Source organism: Numenius arquata, chromosome 11 (genome assembly GCF_964106895.1).
Source record: "Numenius arquata chromosome 11, bNumArq3.hap1.1, whole genome shotgun sequence".
NCBI classification, from domain to species: domain Eukaryota; kingdom Metazoa; phylum Chordata; class Aves; order Charadriiformes; family Scolopacidae; genus Numenius; species Numenius arquata.
In genome coordinates this window covers 20,727,288-20,748,943 of record NC_133586.1, presented here as the reverse complement: position 1 = coordinate 20,748,943, position 21,656 = coordinate 20,727,288, and the positions used below count along the sequence as shown (strand labels likewise).

The 21,656-nt window shown below is 38.6% G+C and overlaps 1 protein-coding gene across 1 annotated transcript in view; it reads right to left on the bottom strand.

The window, feature by feature from the left end:
• HMG20A (high mobility group 20A) overlaps positions 1-21,656 on the bottom strand; it is a 45,373-nt gene that overhangs the window by 12,437 nt on the left and 11,280 nt on the right. Inside the window, exons 3-5 of the mRNA XM_074155698.1 lie at positions 6,741-6,833; positions 4,516-4,663; positions 2,910-3,125 (exon numbers count right to left, since the gene is read on the bottom strand). Coding sequence (XP_074011799.1) covers positions 2,910-3,125; positions 4,516-4,663; positions 6,741-6,829 — 453 coding nt within the window. The 5' untranslated portion in view covers positions 6,830-6,833. The remainder of the gene's footprint in view (positions 1-2,909; positions 3,126-4,515; positions 4,664-6,740; positions 6,834-21,656) is intronic.

The following is a 21,656-nucleotide window of genomic DNA, read 5'->3' as shown; positions in this document are numbered from 1 at the left end:
GAGAATGTATGTGAGATGCAAAGACATAAGATTTCTGGATAAAATTACTGTATTCTGGTGTCCATTTTTCTTTTCTTTTCATTTTTTTTAAATTAAAATCACTATTCTGTTAACTCCTTTTGTTAGACCAAGAAGTAACCTGCTACTAAGCTACTCAACTAAACTAAGTATTACCTACACATTATAGACCAAATACTTAAGAACTGCCTTTCTGTGGCTAGGATAAAGTGCCACCAAACAAGAACAGCTTAACGGTTCATGTTTTAAGGTTCAGATCTGTAACAGTGGGGTTCCAATACACTGTTTTCATGTGTGTGTGTCCCCCTCCCCCAGACAAAAAGTACTATCATTCTACAACCACACACTTTGCCCATCTGAAAGGTGAACAAAACAGTATACCTATTGGAAAAGAGTAGCATGAAGATAAAAAAGCCTAGGTTATATCAATTCAAGCTATCTGCACTTAGGTTAAAAGAAATCGTTTTTCTAGCCTAGAAGTGTAAGAAAGTTATTTTACACATCTACATAACAGAATGAACTTAACCGGAGAATTCTTTAGGGGAGCTGCTGAACTGGAAGCCATTTAAGGAGTGGTCGCAACACTTAACTAATGGGATCCTTTCAAGAAAAAAGTTGCCGTCCCAATTTTTTGCCCCAATGAGTTTAAAATTCAATGGAAGAAAGCGTTAAATCTGATTGAATTTTAGTCAGCTGGTACACCTTTTATTTTCATTAAGTCATCACAACAATACACATAACAGTTAAAAATTCCATCCATTTGCAGTGTTGTTTTGACCCTGCTGAGGACACTGTTAACATTCTGGATTGAAGTGCAAAGTTGGTGATGCTGGGTTTGCATTGCTTTTGGACATTGTCTTTTTCCATAAGACATTACTACTTTTCCATCTCCAGCAATGTGCTGCTGAAAGAGCGCAGTAGCTGAGTTAAAAACAATACAAGTTTTCCCTCCTTAACCCATGTTTTGGAAGGATTGTTTTGAATTAGTAAGAATGAGTTCTGCTGCATGACCTGTAAGTAGATGTCCTACGTTTTCTAGTGCAAATCTATACAACTCATTAGATATTTCCCCATACAGGGGAAAAACAAGAAGAATGATTATTAGGGTGTTTGCTTTAGGAGTGTAGTAATGGTCTTTTTCTGGGGGAGACTCACTATTTGGTCAGTCCAACTGATCTGTCCTTACGCTCGCCAAATACAAAGGGAAGTAGCAAGGCTGCAGGGCTGGAACAGGGGAAATGTGACTTCCCCTTTGACTTTTATATCAGACAGACAGATGCCAATATTGCTAAAGATCAGCTATATCAGGCATGCTTTTCCCCTGGATTACAGGAGACTAACCTGCACAGCAGTAGTATGCTCTGACTCCACTGCTTGCTTCAGGATAATGACTTCATAGTTGTTACCTAACCAAAACCAAAATTACTCAGCTTCAACAAGAATTTTGGCCAGTCATATTAGAGATGTGGGTTCTGGAGCAGCAGTGGCCTTCACTGCCTTAATAAAAAAGGGAAAGGAGAAACTGAAGGGAAGGAAGCGCTCAGCTATCCTTCCCTGAGCTGCTATAGGTTAGAGACTCACAGCTTTACTCAAAAAAGGATGGATTCCCTGGGGATAGAATAGAGATCTGAACTCAATCTCCTTTTTCCTAGGTTAAAATTCTGTCTCAGAAATGACAAGAATATATTAAGACATTCTGCCCCTCTACCACTTGCCCTTTTCTTTCCTCTCTTCTTGCAGCAGACATGAACATCATTCTCACTATAGATCTGTTACCACATCAACTGCTTTGCTTTGACACCTATTTTCTGGGTTATTTGGTTAAAACGCTATGCCTATGCACCATTTTATAATACCTCTGTATAACTTGTACTCTACAAGCTCAGTAAAAAGCAACAAAAGGATCTCTTGTTTTTTGCATAATCCCATTTTTCATCCAGCCATCATAAAATCTTTCCTTAAAGTATCTTCAAAAACTTAAATATCCTGATAAATTCATATCATAGCGTCAAGTTACACTGTGATTTAACTACTGTTTTGCTGTAATCTCCAGTTGGTTATCGGGTGTGGATGGTAAGATATCCATTAGTGTTAACAAGGTCCATTCCAAAAGCAGTTAAAGAACCAGAACCAATATTGCCTTGGTCTTCATTCACATATCAAACAGTGCAGAAGGCCACAGTAGTCCCAAGTAGAAGACATCACATTCTGACCAAAAGTTGGAAAAAAACCCCAAAACCCTTTTCCTGCGGTAATGTGTGTAGAAACTAGAACACGCAACTCTCCCTGTCCCATCCATCATACAGATCTCAACTTTCTTTCTAGGGCTAGCAATACTTCCAAAAATCGTCTAAAAATTTATTCACGTAAACTATCTCCTTCAGTAATCTGTTTTTTCAGGTCTGCTTGTCTTACTCTAAGACAGCAGATGTTTTTATATGTGTTGATGAGTTTGTAAAATAAAAAGAACTGCAAAATCCTTCAAGCAGCTCTGAAATCCCACCGAATCCTCCTCAGCCACAGTGAATAAATGCCTGCCCCATCCTTCCAATGGCTTCAGCCTTGGAAACCGGTAGGTCTCAGCTGCGTATCTGAGTTACATACAGCAGTTACATTCAGATGCATTGCATAAACTATGGGATGTCTCACTTGAGCACTATCCCCTGTTCTGAGCACATTCTTGCACTATCAAGAGGATACAGTTCTCCTCAAGTCACACCTGGATGAGATGCTACGGCCCCACCAGGATTCATTACTTGAATTCTGGAGAACCTTGTGCCCTTATTATACACAACTTACATCGAACGCCTATGTTAACTTCCCTACTGAACAACAATATTCCCAATTAACAGCAATCACAACCCAATAAGGAAAAGGGAGTTTAATGGTACCCGTTTCTCCTCAGGAGGCAGTTTACTCCATTCATTGCCCAGCATCCTGGTGATCTCTGGGAAAGGGACTTCAGGCCTCTTCGCTCGAAGCTGCTCCCTACGCTCATTCATGAACCGCACATACCCTGTGAGGGGGGATTTGGGGGCATTGGTGTCCCTAAGGGGTTTCTTCCTCTTTCTCCCTTTGGCCCAGCCTCCTCGTTTAGTTCTTTGCTGCTGCAAAATGAAAATGGAAGAAAATTCAGATTGAGGGAAAAGAATTACCACCTCTGGAAGGAATAAATATTTATGTCTCAACATTTTCACCAGGAGCATGTTGCTGCAATACATCCTTCCCCATGGACGTAAGTTTCAAACCTCACTTTAGAGCAATCCTGACTTTCCTCTAAATCAGGCCAAAGAAGTCTTACTGCAAAAAGTTGTTTGCAGTATCTCCTGGTCCACAGGGACAATAAAGTAACATTTGCATCAACTTCTGATTGTAAAACCATGAGGGGATTGATAGCCTATGAAATTATCATCCTAATGCAACTGCAAATACTACTTACAACTGCAAATATTTTTTTTTTGTTAGTTGTTTTAGTCATTTGGGTTTTCTTAATTATTCTCACCCTCACATACCCTCCCCCAGTCATTTGCCTCAATATCACATTTGGAGAGATTTTGTTTATTAGTTAACAATTGTTAACTAGTTATTTTGCCCTTTCCAAATCTTTCACCTTCATGCTTTATGTGCCCAAAATGTGGGTGAAAGGACAGTACGTAGGCTTTTCTATTCTAATCTATTGTATAGGATTTTCCTCCCTCTAACCACCTCCAATAGAGAGATGAACAAAATCCAAAGGGGGGAACATTGTAAGACTTGCCTGTGGCACACTATGACATAATTACCACTCATCCTGCTGGCTTCATACTGGCTGGCTTACTATAGCATAAGAGAACAGTGTTGTCCAGAGAATGCTATGTATGTACAACTATTTTAGTACTTCTAAACTCTCCCCAGATCAACACATTCCTGCCATCATATTAGCTTTACTCTCCTTTCTGGAATTTTACTGCTTCCTTAAACAAGGATCTCGCAGCTGAAGATAACCTACAAGGAGGAATATCAAGCGCATCTATCAAAAAACACAAAACCATTTTCACGTCAAACTTCAGTTCCTTCATGATTTAGTCACCAAAAATCAGTGCAGGATGGTACACAAGGTATAGTCTAAAATATCAAGCATAATGCTTTCAAAGACAAGAGTTACTCCCAGAAGAGTACAATGGTCTCACTTTCCTGACTCACAAGAGATAAAATAACTTGTGACAGCCCAATATTTGGTTTTGAGAAAAAGAGTGAATGCAGTACGAGTCTGTGGACCCTGCTGGCTAAGCTAGAGACGTGTGCTGTTCTCTGTATATTACGACTGCCAGCTTTCCTTGGCTATCTGTGTGCAGTTGTGCAACACAGGAAAAAACTAGAGGGAATCAAAAGATGAAAATGGCAAATGAATGAAAATTTGTGATCCTATCCAAAAAAAATCTGAGTAGGTAAGACAAACTATAATGACAAAACTCCATGCTTTTGCTTCATTGAGAAGTCGCCACTATTTCATCTCACCTCCTCCTCAGGCTTCTGCTCAGTGTTTTCAGCAGTATTAGAGGACTCATTTTGCAGCTGCTGAACCTGTGACAAATCCTCCACCAAATCTGGGTTATTCAGAGACTGTGAAGTTCCACCACTGAATGAAGTTTCAGAATGAGGTAATCTGAAAAAGCACATAATAGCAAAAGAAAAAAAATCTAATCATCATATTGCTAAATCACTTCCTTCCTAATCTTCTAAAACATGCAAAAATGTTGCAAATATATTCAGTTCTTACACTAGCAAGAAAAAAGAAAAGATTTTTTTAAAGAGTCACTTTTGAAGAACTGGCTGTTCCATTCAAGCAACTGCTATAACTACCATAGTTACCATGGACTTTCAAAGACAGTTTGATTTTTTAAGTGTTATCTTCTTTTTTAGTCAAGCTTTTGATTATACAAACAACTGTCAAGCAAGTAAACGTTTGGATCTGAAATCAGAACACATGAATCTACACTTCTTCAAAAATACTGTAAGGAATTTGAAATGAATGCTCTCATCTTGTACCAATATACACCTTTCTGGATGCATTTAATATATTTCTCCACAAATACACTTAAAGGTTTGTGGTTGTGTATGACTTTGGATTGAACTTCATTCACCATAATCTCCTGTTGATACATGCGGGTATTTAAAACACAAACACGACTAGCTCCCAACAGGCCCCTGAATGGCCACTATTGATATAGCCCTTGCAGCAAAAATAAATCAACCTTACTCCAAGACAGGGCAAGCTGTCTGGAGGTGGGGGGCGGAAAGCAAGTGTGCAGAAATATTTCTTAAGGTAGGTAGAGATGAGCACATATTTTTGACTATCGGGTTGTTGCCCCTTCTCATCACTGCACTCTGTGGGCAAATTAATGCAAGATTTTGGGACTCAGATTCCAATCACTTCGTGAGCCAGGCTAAAGGTTACTTGGCCTTGCTCAGTCACATTCATGAAAATAACTGCAATGTCTGCTTCAAGTCTACTTTGTTCATTTACTCTGACCTACAGCTGCTTACATGCATGCCAAACATTTTAAGTATTCAAATAATGGTTCCTGTTAATGTAGAATACAGCTACAGAAAATTGAGATATGTAAACAGAATTGTTAGTTGAATGCTTACATGAAAATTTGTCTTTAAATAGAGAGAACAGCATGTTTTCATTACTCACTATCATCAGCAATCAGGGCATAATTACTGGTAAAGACACAAGGGCTGGAGAGATCCATGCCTGACTTTCAGATATCAGACTGAGTTCATACTACTAACAAATAGAGAGGGAGAAAGGGAACAAAGCGTACACACTCATACAAGTTAGTTACATTTGGTAAGTGTCAGAAAAAAAATAAAGCAATACCGTTTCTTAGAATCACTGCTACAGTTTGAAGAACATTTCAGCTTTCCTATCCGTTGCACCTTAGGAGGGAAGCTTTCTAAACTACACAGAGGCAAACCTTCCATGTGATGTAGCCATTTGCTGTGAAAGCTGATGAAACTCATTCAACACATTAATACCTTTTAAACACAAACCTAATTTGAACATGTACCTCATTTGGCACCAGCAAGTTTGAAATCCCAGATATGTAAATCGAAAATCAGAACTGCTTGAAGTAAAAGCCTCCATATTCATTTTTACAGGGCTTTATCTGCCTACAAAGTCTGGATTTTATTGCTTGCTGCTTTACAAAACAGAAAAGAAACTTCAAGTATCAAAACACAGCAAGAATTCTGTGTACTCCTAAATGACAGCTTCTTTTGTCATTGTGATTTTCAGAGGCCATTGTTTCAGTCTGTAAAAGCACAGTCAGTCTGACAAAAAACACAGACATCAGTTTCTCAGTGATTTTCAGAGATCAGTGATGAACAGTATTTATTTAGCAGGGCCAACAGATACACGCTCACTCTCTGCCTCCACCATGCTATTCAAATTTGTCTTAAGGACTAAAATCTTAGGGAAGCAAACTTTTAAAGATAAAAGATGTTAAAGAAAAGTTCGTGATCCCTTCCATCAGTTCCAAAGAGTCTTGGTTTCTCCTAAACAGAGTCCTGTAATGTTCTATCAAGGCCAAGGGAGTGTTGTAGGATTTATTTTTGTTGGTTTTATTTTATTTTATTTTTAAATTACTTAGAGTGCCCTCTTCCCACTGAAACAGTTTCCCTGGCAAGCCTAGAGTTAGTATCTATCAGCTGATGGCTAAGAAGTAGTTGCTTACCCAGTCACAGTAATTTCACTACCTTCCTTAGGTCCATCTTCATCTGTAAAAACCGAAGGAAGGGTGGAGCCAGCCACCAAGTTCTCCATTCCTCTGGAAAAAAAAAAAAAAAAAAAAAGGGCAAAAAGTTAATTATCTCATGCAAAAAGAGTTAATTATCTCATTGTTTCCCTTCAGCAGCACTTCAGTTTAAACATCACAACATACCACAGATTTTTTTACCCCATAAACCAATTGGCCAGTCATAGCTAGTTGGCCTCAGGACAGATCCTACAGGCAGCTGTGCTTACAGTCAGAGAAGAAAGATCACAAATGATGCTTCAGTTCAGAGTTTCCCCTTTTAACTGAGCCCTGTGCTAAAAATCACACTGTAGAATTATATTTTATCCCTTGAGACAAGTTTTCATATTCAGCCCATAGGCATGTAGATCCCACTCCTCCAATCCACCTTCCTGTTCATTCTTAACTATGTACCCTCACAGGTTTCTGTGTTGACCCCAAAGAAAGTTGAAAGTCCCCCCCAAAGTTTCAAATTAAGATTGTAATTAATAATTGCTTGTCTACATTTTCACAATATACCTGTGCACACAGTTGAGTGTTATTGCTAAGTTAAGAGAACACAGCAATGTTAGCTAAATTATTTTAAGCTTCAACTCCTATATAACAATTGAAGCATGTCATGGACTTGTAGCATGCCATGGGACTTGGATGAGAGATAAGAAATCCAAAGAACAATTGAATTTACTTATCCCCTTCTAAAAAACAGAACTGTTGTGTTGTAGGGAAAAAAAAAAAATCCCCAAAAGCCTGAAACTCGCTCTACAATTAGAAGTTGCAGTTTCAGCCCATTTTAAAGGGTCACACTAGTTAACTGTTCCTTGAGTTTAGAAGTCACTTTTGATGAACTAGCAGATATTTGACTTGAGTATTGCTTTCCCTGTCAGCTAGTATACTTGCGCTTTAAGCCTGGAGAGACCGATAGGAGTTATAACCTTATGCTGCTTTCTCCTGGGTTGGTATGCCTTCTACTCAGCATTGAAATCAAAGTGATCCAAGACACAAAATCCTGTGCTCCATGTTTTTAATATTACATGTGTTTTCCCATACCCCATCCCACTTCCACAGATAAAGGTTTTCTACAAACAAAATTAATGACACCATTTCTTGCATCTTGTATCATTTGCAGGTTCCTATCACCAAGTACTACATCCGATATGGTGCAAAACTTGTGCCAACAAAACAGTGAATACAGCAGGCCATCCAAACAGATGAGCACCGTGCTCCTACTCGGAGGACTCTGGATGCGAGAGACATTCCACTGCTATATTTGCTTAGAATTGGTCAAAGGACTCAAAAGGCTACTCTCAGGAACCAAGAGTGTAATCATACATCTGACATGCTGGTTTGAGATCGTAAGCTCTGCTCTAGTTGTTTTATACCTCACTTTGAAAACATAGCAATATCTACTCCCTTTAGAAACAGCTCTACACCTTCATAAGCTACTACAGATGTTGATAAATGAACCTCTGGTAAGTCTCCAATTTATTCAGTTAAGCAAATGCTCAGTTAACGCTCACAGTAGATCAATCAAAGGTCTTCATGAAGCAGGCATGATGCCAATCTAATTTCTACCATGAAGTTCATTTAAGTTTCCAAACAATATCCTTCCTATACAGCAGGAAAGCGCAAGAAAGAAGAATAATCACCTTCTCTCATTTTTCAGATGACATTCACCCTTTTCTCTTCTGCTTTTCCAACTGTTGAGATCCTTAGATTATCCTTAAAAATCCTATCATTCTGATACTTTTTCTAGAAAATAAAGCTACACAGACTGCTTTTTGGGCTTTGACATCTAGCAGAGAAACATCCTTTACTTGCGTATAGGAAAGACTCAACCAGGAAGGAAGAGATCTAATTCTTGCTCTACCATTATAAACCGGGAACTGAGTATAGTTTTGAGGCCTCAGCCTCAAGAGAGATGTGGCAAAGCTGGAGACTGTCCAGTAAAGGGCTGCCGAGATAGTAAGGGGTCTTGAACACCTCACCTCGTAAGGGATGTCAAGGAAACTGGTCTTGCTCAGTCTGGCAGAGAAGGCTAAGGGCAAATCTAATAGGTGCCTAAAGCTATCTGAAAAAGTAGCAGAGATGACAGAACCAAACTCTCAGTAATTATATTGGCTTTGCAAGTTCAGATTGGACACTAGGGAAAACAAATTTCACCAGGAGGGCAGCGCAGCACTTGAACAGGTTACCAGAGAAGTGGTGGTGAGGCTACCCTTGCAGATTTTAAATGCTCAGTTACACAAAGCTGTAACTGACCTAAACTAATGTTGGCAATAGTCCTGCTTTGAGTGGGAGGCTGGACTAAGATAACCTCCAGATGTCCCTTCCAAGCAACATCTGCAGTTCTCTGAACCGGAACTCTACATTCTGTTTTCTTTCAAACACTAGCATGTCTGACATAAAAAAGGAAAAAACCCTCAAGTAATATAATGCTTTTAGGAAAAGTGGCAAGATACTCTGCTGGAACATACAGGATTTAAATTCCTAAAGAAGGAAGTGCAAACAATACTTCCTCACATGTAGAAAAGAATCTACGCCAAGGCTGGGGCTTTACTTGTTACAAGAAAATCTGAAAATTCAACTGATTTGAAGAACGAGCTCTTCTCTGATGCCCAGAAAGCTGTTTAAGCACAGCTACTAAATACACAACATAAATTGCTTCATGCAGTTGTCGAGTATGAGAGTAATGAAGATTTGCTTTGTTACACAATCTTCTAGTTTTGTCAGTCAAGGGAAAAGTTAGTATCATCAAAAAAGGAAGCTTAAGCAATTAGACTAAAACCTTGCAAATATAAAAAAATATATATACATACACACATGAAAGCTTCATGCAGGTCTGAAAAAATAAACCATCTTTGTTGTTAAGGCACCTCCAGCAGCCTTCTTGAGGTCAAGGACCTCTTTTCAGCCTCACCACACCAATCTACTGGCACTTAGCACTCCCACATGTGCCTTAAAACAATACATATCCTCTGCATCTGAGCATACCATTACCAAGTGCTTCTGTCCCTCATGCCCACTCTGACCTTCCCACCAGGTCCCAGATACATCTGTTCATGTCTGGACCTAGACACCAGCAGCAGAGTCTTCTTGCCTTCAAACTGTGGGGAGGCACTCGGATGGCAACCGTAACAACATATAAACAGAACACAAACACAGGAAGCTGGGAGAACACACACTTCGTTCTTTAATTATTATTTTTTAATTTAACCCATATGCTAGAGATACTAACTCTTTCAGTTGATATGAGCCACCTCCTAAAGAAAATTTAACATCAGTGAGTTTACAATGCCTTATGATCTATTCTAGCAAGCAAGAAATCAGAACAGTTCCCCAAAAGCTCGCTAAGAACAGGTGAGAACCTTCACAAGTCTTTCAGTCACATTCTTCATGGACAATTGTGCCATGCCTTTGCTCCAAAGCCACTACCTGCTAGTTTCAACCCCACTGCAGAGCTACATGTTCATTTCAGGGATGTAACAAAGTGGGCAAAACAAAAACCTGAGGAAAAAACAGTAAGGGGGGAAGGAGGGGAATTGTTGCTCTCAAACTTGAGCCTTTGCAGAATTCACAGGACTTGAAAAGGATATTTGGCTAGTCCCATCTGGATTTGTTCTGAATATTTGTGGAGCTTTGTCAATTGTAACTCTGGCTTTAGCCAGATAAATTTGACTAAATTCAAGGAAAACAGGAAACAACGTACACTTTTCTAATGGCTAACACATATATAATTTTCATTTTTTATTTTTTCATTTTTTAACAATGTATACGCAAATGCAAATTTAAAACTGAAATTGTTGTTAAACCTCAAACCTTTACAAGCACCACAACTCAATGCAAGTAAGCACCACCTCCAAATAAAACTAATTCAAACTATAACAGCTCTAAGTTCACTTACTGCTACACTACTAGTTGTACTGGCTGAACGAAGCAAATCAGCTAAGCAGGAATACAAAAAGACTGATTTATTTATTAACAACAGCATTTGATAAAGTGCTTGAAGACCCATGATTTATTTTGGGATAGGTCAGTTCTGGAAGATCTGGCAACTATATTTCCTTTACAACTTCTGTAGGGTGGAGCAAAGACCACAGCCAAACCAAAACTGTAATGCTCAACCTGACCACTGCTTTGAGTTTCCATAGAGATTCTGCTTCCATTTTAAGCATGACACTGCTCAAACAGAAACCCTGGAATTCTCAGAATTCCAGCAGTAGACATACACCTCCCACTCCACTATGGATAAGCCGATACAGTTAGCAATACATTTTTCTGACTTTACCTTAGTTCCAAACACCCCAGGCTCTCCTGTGCACTCGTTTTACTCCAAAGTGCAGACTCCACAGGAACTTGAGATTTAGGGTTGTTTTTCCCTTTTATTCCCTACATCCAGCATAGAAGTGGTCACCTGTGGAACAGCAGTAACAAATTGACCTATACACGCTGGAAAAGTTTTTGGGTGTCTGGTTTGGGATGCACTACCAACCGATATTTAAAAAGGATAAAAAAACAAATGCAAAAATGCAAGTACAAGAATCAAGAAGGAAGAGTTCAAAACTGAGCTGCAGAGAATAAAGCTGCATTGTGTGAGCAAAAATCCAAGAAGAGACCAAGAAAAATATCAGCGAAGAACAAGCTTCCTAGCATTCCATGCTCTCAATGTTTAAACATTGATAAGATTTCCAAAGATCCATTAGCCACCTATACTAACATAGGTTAAACGTTTATGAGCCTAGAGAAGATTCTACATTACCCTAAGCCATGAAAAAATCTGGCTTAATTTATCTTTTTCTTTCCCTCCCTTTCCTCATCTCTCAGGGAAAACAAAGGCTCCATGGTCCAGAAAATCTACAACAGGTTTCTGTAACTTTCAGCGTAACTTTTCTAGCTGGACACCACTTGCATGCAAGGAGATAACATAATTGATCGTACAGTGTACCACCATGGTTTGACAGTACTACTTGGGAAATGAAAGCAGCACTTATACAGCATAAAGATCTAAGTGCTACTACTATATCAATATACAGGGAAGAATCAAACAGTAGGTTATCAAATACCTTTTCAAAAACAGCATAGTTCAAATACACTTTCTTAATTTCTTCTCACGCTAACTTTTGTAGGCCATAGCACAGAATTGTAACATTATTCTAGTCGGAAAGATGAAGTAGCTGAGCTGTATTTTGGGTAGACTGAAAGCAACCATATGATCCAATTTCTAGTCACATCTGTACAAGTAGAAAGGAAAAGTTAAAAGAAGGTAGTTGTAAAATCATGGGTGCGAACAAATCCATGATAGGAGCTAGGAAGAATGAATGACTTTTCCATAACATCATTACTATGATTGCATTGTTAACAACACAATTATAGGGCAGCAGACCTAAGGTCATGGATTACGCGTAGTCTAAAGCTTAAGTTTTTGTAAGAGCCTTCTCTACATGAAATAAATGAAGCGTAAACTGTGTCAGATTCAACCTTTTCTTCAAAGAATCAGATCATTTTATTCAAACAGCAAAGATGCTATTTAAAATGTGCAATCAAGTAATTTTATCTAGCCGACCACCTCAGTGTAGCACATCTGCATTCTTAATTTTTCAAAGAGGGACACTAGAGAGAGTAGAACATGTCCATAGTCGGACTGTTACAACAATGCAAGCTACAAGTAGCCATTCTTCTCTAACACTGCACTCTCATGGCTCACCCCAGATGAAGAAACAGTCTCTTCCAGACACAAAGAAAAGCAATTACAATGAACTCTCCAAAACGTTCATTGCTTCCACAAAATGTAACTTGGTTTTGCTTGCATAAAGTGATTCACAACATATGTGAAATGAGGCTGGACTCTACAGTGTGTGCAGTGGTCTGGTCATACAGTAAGTCACTGTCAAATGCAGACTGACTTCTTACTCATCCCAAGGCCCCAGAGAGTCGTAAGATGGCCCTGGACTCTGGAAAATTAAGGGTGAAAAGAGTCCGTAGCAATGCTGCCTTTTCAATTACTACACTGTATCAGATGATCTTAAACAAAAAAAAGGTTTTAAAAGTCAAGAGTTAAACTATTTAGTCATCCAATTAAAAGGTAAGGATATATAAATATATATTTATTACAGTTAAGCATATTTAAATATGAAGTCAGCATCAGAAATCCAATTTACAGCCTGATTATAAAACACTGCAGGAGTTCCAATTACCTCATTGCCAGCTCTAGTTTTAGAAACATTAACTGCTGAGTGGAGGATTTTTCCTCTCATACTTCCTACTCCTGAAGTCTCTCATCCTTCTTTGCCAGAACAAATAGCTCCAAACCTTACCATTCAGAAAATAATAGATTAAAAAAGTGTTCTACTCTGTTACTGTGTTCTACGTCACAGAAAAATCACAGTATTCCTTATCTAAGCATCAGAATCCAAGCACTTCATAATGTAAATAATTTAAACTCAGATTATTTATTAAGAGAAAATCCCAAAGGATCATCATTTCCTGTCTGCCCACATGTAGCCAGAATATCAGAAAGAAAACTGAAGCAAGTACATCTCCAGTTAAAACCCCATGCTTTTGGAGCTGTCAGAGAAAGTTCAGATTATCTTGACAGCAGCATCTTCTTCCACCAAACTGGAGCAGAAGCATATAATCCAACATGCTTGACTGCAAAAATCAGATTTGATTTTTTCCCCTACAGGCAACTCATTCAACAAAGGTCTTTGTGACTTCAGAAAAATTGCAAGCCAAACCTAATGGGATGAAGGTTTTTCTGTCAGACCAGAAAGTATATACCAGAGAACAGCCAACTGCTTTTATTTTTACTTCTTGCCAGTAAAAACAAAGAAACACCAGAGACCAAAATAAAGACTTGCAGGAAAAAAATTCCAGAGTTCCACTGCATTTCCAAGCAGCTTAAAGAAAAAAAAAAGAAAGATGTAAAGCTTAGGTTTATGCTTAATTTATTTAGATCTTTGTAGCAAATGCTAACAAAGCTACTAATACTCAAACCTTCATAACAGCTGCCAAACATCTGCAAAAATGTTTCTTCAGTTTTTTTTTTTTAAAAACCCAACACACTCACAAGTGTTCAATTCCATATTCTACTGTTATTTATATAAATGCATTTGAATGCGGCATATGCGAGACATCCCTTATATATAAAATCCTCCCATTTTCTGGAATTTAAGCCCTTATTCACACAGGCTGTACATACTCAACTCCGCAGACAAAAGCAAGACCAGCAACACTGAATTCCCTCTCCCTTCAAATACATGAAAGAAATTTTGTATCTGCAATAAACAAGATTTTTAGATCACTCAAGGGAAAACAAATGCCCACACTGAGACGACTGTACAATTAGTAGTACTATCCACCCCTAGATAGCTAAAATCAGTAACTGTGGTACAGGTACCCAGAGGTAAGGCTTTGTCATCCAGCCCTTCATTGCAAGCATTAAGCATCTACGGATTAGGATAGTTCATTTTATTCTGAATTAACTTTCTTAATGATAGCATCGGTTGCCATTTAAAATACCGCTAACATATACAAGTCTGCAAAATTAATGTAATCCTTATGTTATAGATCTCACAAGAGAAAATATAAACCATTCAGATCACAAAACGTAAGTATCAAAATAAATGTTGAGAATTTTATTTTAATCAATCACTCTACCTAAGTCTGTCCAGTATTTGACCACCAGGGACAGCACTGGCTTTTGTAGTTTGTCCATAAAAAATCTGTACATTTCCAGTTACTATAGGCAATTTAGTCTACCTCTTCACCTGCTCTGCCGTTTGAAAATTTCTCTAAGAGTCTAAAGACCTCATATTTCACAGGACTAAGTTTTCCAATAGCTACTTTTACATTAACAAGGCAAAAGGGATAACCCATAAAAAACCCACAACCACTAACTACATAACGGACACACAAACCACGCCTTGAGCACAGACACTTCTCTGAAACCACAGCGATTGTAAATCATCCAAGACTTTACCAGATCCTGCTAGTTTCCCCAGCAGTAAGTAAATAGTTACTTTCCTTCAAAAATTCAGTTCCTCTGATCATTTATGTCAGTAAGACTCAATTATTTCACTGTTTGTGGAATGCAAACACAGAAGTGCCACGAGCAAAGCAGTTTATTAAAAAATGTAAATGAACAGACTGAAGTTTTTCATGGTGTTTGCCCAGCTCTAACATTTACCGGCATCACACAAGTGAAACAAGAAACAGTATTAATTAATGCTTGAGGACTACTTTGATTTAAAATACCAAACAAGCATTCTGAACTAGAGATAATTCTGAATTGTCAAGGAATTCTGATTGTAACTGACCAGTGAAATGAAAAGTTACATATTTGAAAATGAAATAACCGAAGAGCGGATACATCTGCTGGGATTGAAAAAGTGGCTTTAAAGCTATTTTAACACTTTTGCTCTCCTAAGCCTTGCACATCACAGAAGTTGTTGGGGAAGTACTGCATATACTCCAAGCTCACTTCAATTCTGTGAAACTGGCTGCTGCCACAGAGGAATACAGATTGGAATCTGTCATGCACATACCCACCAAAACAAGTCTTTACTGACCATTTTACAGAATATGGGGTTGAATACTTTGGATGTGAGAACATACTGAAAAAGGGATTCAGTATATACTTAAAAGAATGACTCACCACAGGCTTCATGACCCAAGACAAAAGCATCTACTCTGACCTCAAGAGCCACAAAGACAGCATGGAACTGGATATTTTAATGCACTGATATGGGTACAGGGACAAAGGTTAAAGGAAATTAAGTGTGGGAAGAACCAGCGATTCTCACACAAAACAGGCAGCTAATTCCGCCTGTTTTCAGAAAAGGCCGATCCTCAGAAAAAATGACATGCCGGCTTCCATACATTTTTGATCTCATTTTCTTGCTGTTGCCTTGCATTATTCCAACAGAAAACAAATGAGTTTGGGCAAACCAAAACCTGTCATTTAGAAGAAATCACGATCTTTAGATAGCCTTAGTTGTGCAAAATAACATGTACATAAACATTAACTCCGATCTGCTCTTTCTTTCCTTTTAAAAGATCAAAAGAACTGATACTAGCAAATTCTAATAGCAAGAATAGTGAATTGAGCATTGTTTCTAATCTGTTCTTAAAGCTCTCTGGCAATAGATTTATATGTATCAGAAATGAAAGTTTGGATGTATATTGCATGAAGTGTACCAAAATCCCTTCTCAGCCAAGGCTCTTACAGCAGTCTTTAATTTGAGGTTGTTTTCCACACATCATATCACTGGCATCACAGGATAAAAATTCTAGAGGACCTCAGAAACAGACTGATGAAAAAACCAATAAAGAAAACAAGCACAAAAGAACAGACAAGAGATTCAAGCAAGTATCAAGATACCAGTGGACACCGCTTACAAAACCTTGTCTGGATTCATTAAAAGAAAAGAAAACAAGAAATAGAAATGACAGCACGATCTTACCAAAGCATCCTATCTCCTGGAGAAGCAGATAGCTCCTTTGACCAGTGCTAACAAGATTTTAAAGTTGTCTGAGGCCATAGATGAAATGTGTAAAGACAAGTACTACAGGGAAAGACTACACCTAAAACATGAATAAAGAATGTTAGGGAAATTGGAAAAAGACTGAAACTATATGCTCTTACTAGGCTCATACCAAGATTCCCCTCTCACCACCCAAAGGGAAAGCACACAGAAATTTTAAAATCATACAAGAACCCACATACTTCCATGGCTCCATAAAAGAATTCACTTGTATCAACAGCAGAATGTAGACAAGTTAGAATAAAACTTTACCTATCTTCATCCTCCCAAGGCAACAGAAAATTATGCTATTTAGCACAATGAATGAAAAACAAGGGGAAAAAAAACCTACAGTGGCACAAGCCTACTGGAATAATCTGAATGCTCTCCAGTTTTAAGCCATGAATCAGACATCCAGAGGTGTGCGTGAGGTATGGGAGGAGGCGGAATTCCATTTCTGGAACACCCATGGTACACATAATGAAAATACTTATTTTGCAGCTGAAGTAGGATTGAAAAAGAAAGAAGCCACGCCAGCAGCATGCCTAAATATCCTAGGCTGAGTGCTCAAAACAACAGGTAAACATTTGCAGTATTTCATCTGATCCCCAAGCCACTTGCAGTAGCCCAAACAAATAGCCCAAACAAAAGGACAATGGATAACTTCTTCCTACTGTCTTACTGGCACTGCAATCTCTTCTTTGTGTCGTATCATAGGCATGAAGTCAAAAAAAGCCATGGAAAAATAGTGACTAAGAGCAGAACATCCCTGCCTAGAGCTTGGAGCCAAACAGCAAACAAGAACCTGGGAGAAGTGTGGCTAAGACCTACAATAAACTGCTCTTCCAATTTCCCTCTTCCACAGCTGCTCCTCAGATGCTACAAACCAGGAACTGCAGATGGGAAAGATGCACAAGCTCTGCAAAATAGAGTTGGTCTACGTACACAATAAACTTAGTCCTAAAAGAGATTGTTAATCTTTTCAAATAGATTCAATAATCTTTTCAAAAGCCTGATCAGACAAGAGGATGGAGATCTCGCATGTAACAGTCTCAAGCACTTGTATTTAAAAGGATTCCTAATACATGCTTAGTTTTAAATGTTCTGAAAGATATTTGGCATTCAGCTTTGAGTATTTACTGTATTTAGCAAACAGCAAAGATTTATACTGCTTTTACATTTCCTTTTGATGATTTCATTTCTATATATATTTGTTAAGTAAATATGGCTCCTCTGAGCTAAAGCATAAATATTACCCCAACACCCCTATATATGGGTAAAGAGGCATAGATGGTTTAAAGAAGGCCATATAGGAAATCTCTAAGAGCTAAGAATACAACTAAACTTCAGAAAGTCTTTAAAATGCTACCAAGCTTAACTCTTATTTCGGACATCTCAACTAGCTGTTAGTCATTGCTTGGTTTCAGACATCTAGAAGTAGTTGTGAGAATCTGACTTGAATACACTTTATACAATTTTTACTGCAAAGAGAAGTAAGATCTAAAGTCCTTGTGATCCTTGTCAAAAGGTCACTGACACTCTGGTTTACACAACACTAAATAATGAGAAAACGGAAAAATATTTGTATTTTCAGAAGGGCTACAAGGTAGATTTCACCTCAGTATAACCTCATAATCTGAAGTTCATTGCCTTGATCATAAACAGACAAAGCAAACTGGTGAAAAGCAAGAGTTTGGGCAATCCTCTGTCTTTTCTGATTTGTGGAGCCTAAACATTTTACAACAGAAGTGCAGGCACAGAGCTGCAAATTCAGGAAACTTATTTTTGTTGGTCACCTTTTGCAGCCTGTTAGAAGCAAATACACGGATTACTGAATTTCACTGAATTTTTAGAGTTGGAAGGGACCATAAAGATCATCTAGTCCAACTCCCCTGCTGAAGCAGGATTGCCCAGAGCATGTTACTCAGGACTGCATCCAGGCGGGTCTTGAAAATCTCCAAAGAAGGGGACTCCACAACCTCCCTGGGCAGCCTGTTCCAGTGCTCTGTCACCCTCACTGTGAAGAAGTTTTTTCTCATATTTGAGTGGAACCTCCTATGTTCCAGCTTGTGCCCGTTGCCCCTCGTCCTCTCACTGGCAACCACTGAAAAGAGTCTGGCTCCCTCCTCCTTCAATCCACCCTTTAGATACTTATAAGCATTGATAAGGTCTCCCCTCAGCCTTCTCTTCTCCAGGCTAAAGAGTCCCAGCTCTCTCAGCCTTTCTTCATAAGGGAGATGCTCCAATCCTTGAATCATCCTTGTTGCCCTTCGCTGGACTTTCCAGTAGTTCCCTATCCAAGGATCCTACCCGAGGATCCATTACCACATTTAGTCCTAAAAATTTGCTCAGAGGCTTTTCAGTTAGACTACTGTCTTTTCAGTCACCAGCACTCCCTTTTCATTTAAAAGAGGCTCCTCTGAAATAGCACTCATCTGTGTTTTGCTCCTTCCCGCATCTCCCAGAACAAAACCAAAAAAAGCATGGCATTGCTTCTTAAACATTACATTTTCAAAAGCAGAAAGTATTCAGCTTTTATGAAAGCTTTAACAATCATATTTGAGCTTATGGACTTCCTGAGATAAAACATTTATTGCAGTAATGGAAGCTTGGCTTTCCTGGTCTTTAACAGTCTCCCAAAACAGCTAATTCCCACCCTGGAACTGTTTCCTGACCTCTAGAAAGGGTCATCTATGTTTAACTGCAGACAAAATATGCCCAAGGCATTCCAAAGCTCCGCAGTAAGTTCACTAAAAAGAATCCAGCAGGTTCAGTTCACATCTCAACTGAGTTCTGGTTTTCATGATAAAATACCCACTTCAGAAGTAACTCTTAAGTAACCCTTTAGTAAGTAAACCTTCAAGCAACCCTTACCTGGCTACCGTAAGTAGCACACACCGATTCTTCAGCAACAAGAACACAGTTCTCTTAACAGGCCAGTCACATCTCCTGTTCCTTCCTGGTAATAAGTAACAGCAATGAGTAAACCTCCAAGAGCAGGCTGCAATGTGTAAATAAAGAATCCTGAGAGACCATAGAAGACTACTGCACCAGACACTACTTAGCAGCTCTCATCCACAGCACAATACCCCTAGGTATTTGGAGTTTAGCATAGAATAGGCAAATAAAAGGAAAAGCCTATTATTTGAAACTATACCAAGTAGTCAAGCTGATTAGGAAAGGATGTTTGAAATTTCAGCTTGTAACAATAGTATTTTTTGAACAATTGAGGTATGTCTCATTTATAGCTAACAGTTCAATTGTCAAGAAGCAGAAAGATTCATCCATTTCACACCAAAATCTTCCTCTACTCAAGTATCCATGTCTTAATCACCATGAACTTGTTTGTATTCCTATTTAAAATGCCTCAGTAACGCTTCCTAACATCACCTGATAATCATACATTTTATATGTAAATATCTTCTAATCACACAAACAATCGATAGATTCCAACTAGTTTTGCTGACTAATATCCACCCATCAAAGCATTAATGAGCAAGATGTGTCTAGTCACTGCATTTTTGTTGGCTGTTCCTGCCCAGTTGTGGAGGAAGAAAAAGGAAGGAATGTGAGAAAAGTCTACATTTTCTGCTATGTTGAATTAATCCCATTTCCATAAATCAAGAAATACATCTCTTGTATCATTCACATTTAATGATTCACATGCTGCTTTAGACTAGAAGGGACTGCTGGAGGTCATCTGGTCCCAATACCTACTCAGAATCAAAATGAAGGTCATCTTTATGGCAGACACTACCATAGTACGCCCTCTGGCTCAAATCTTCTGGTCAACACAGAAGTAAACCAGCAAACCCCTCACTGCCTTTTTTTTTTTGGTTTAAAAGGCTACCAACAGCTGAAGAATTAAGCAGAGTTTATTGTTGGGACAGATACAGTTAGGAATAGAAGACAGGACATAAAAGCAGTTGAAAAAATTCCTTACAATGGCCACAAAAATAGAGAAAAGGAGTATCAAACAACACCTGTCCCAGTCCTGACAAAGCATGAGGGACAGAAGAATAAGAAGACAATTCTTCTCTCTACCACCAGACCAGAGATGGAAAGTTTTCACTTTACTTATCTATTAACAAGAAAAATCCATCAAGAGCAACCTTAGCAAGGGATCCAGGATCTTCTCTTCAATTACTGAAGCTAGAGCTGGACTTCCAGTATTATACTGCCCCTACACAAAGATTCTCTCACCCTTGGTATTAAGCTCAGATTTAGTCTCAACTCTGAGTACAATAAGCAATATTTAACCCAATTCAAACCATTTCAACAGACTGTAGAAAACAATGGCAGGTTATCATTTCAGAGAGGAGTTACATGTTAGGCTCACTACACAGAACCCAATTTTCAGTGATTTCAAGTAGGTTTAATTCAGTAGCAGTTTTAAGTAGGTTTTTTTCTTTTCTTCAAATGAAAAGCTGAGCTCGGGGATGCTCTGCTTGCCGCTCCACTAATTAGTCCACTTGTTCAACATATTCTGTCCTTCAAACGGAGGACACAGCATAATGAACTGCCTACACTTTCACAAGATTATAGGGACAGACAACTGAGGGACTAAGATACTGTAACATCAAGCTCTTCATTGCATATAAGCAAAAGATAAATTCTCATTTCTAGCCTCACAGATGATATACTATTATTTGCATGACAATAGAGGTTTAAATGTGACAAGAAATGGAGTCTCCGCTAAATCAGAAATTTAAGAGACATTCTGTGCCAAAGTCAGATTAAGGCTCACAAATTAACACACCGCTAGTAACATACAACTGTCTTCACAGCAATATGCAAGCTCTACCTGAATAACCAAATATTTCCTCCTTATAAGTATAGCAGTTCAGACTTACGAGTGACTGCTGCCACGAATGAGGCTCAGAGCTATTACGTTTGAAGATGTATCTACCTGCATGAGAGAAAGGTCACAAAAATAAGAGGCAGAGACATGTCAAAAAATTGCCAGGGAAGAATAAACCCAGGGAATATTCAGGTTTCCGATTCCTTCAAGAATCCACCACTAAACCGTACTGTAACCCAAAGAGATCATTTAATACTAAAATGAAGGCTAGAGGCATATTAGTTTCAGCTTGTGATTATAGACACAACATCACTCACAGAGACAAATTAATTTTTACACTGAGAATTGGCACCTGATGCCTTAATTTCTCACTGTGGCTTTAAAAGTTATATCTCACCAACATCTCTGCGTCCTCTCATCCATACAATTTCTTCCAACTCCATCACCTTCTTCCCACATGGCATCATCTCCTGATGGTTTTCAACAAGCATCCCATACTCTGAATTTCTCAAAGGCAGTTACAAATCGTGGTTTGTC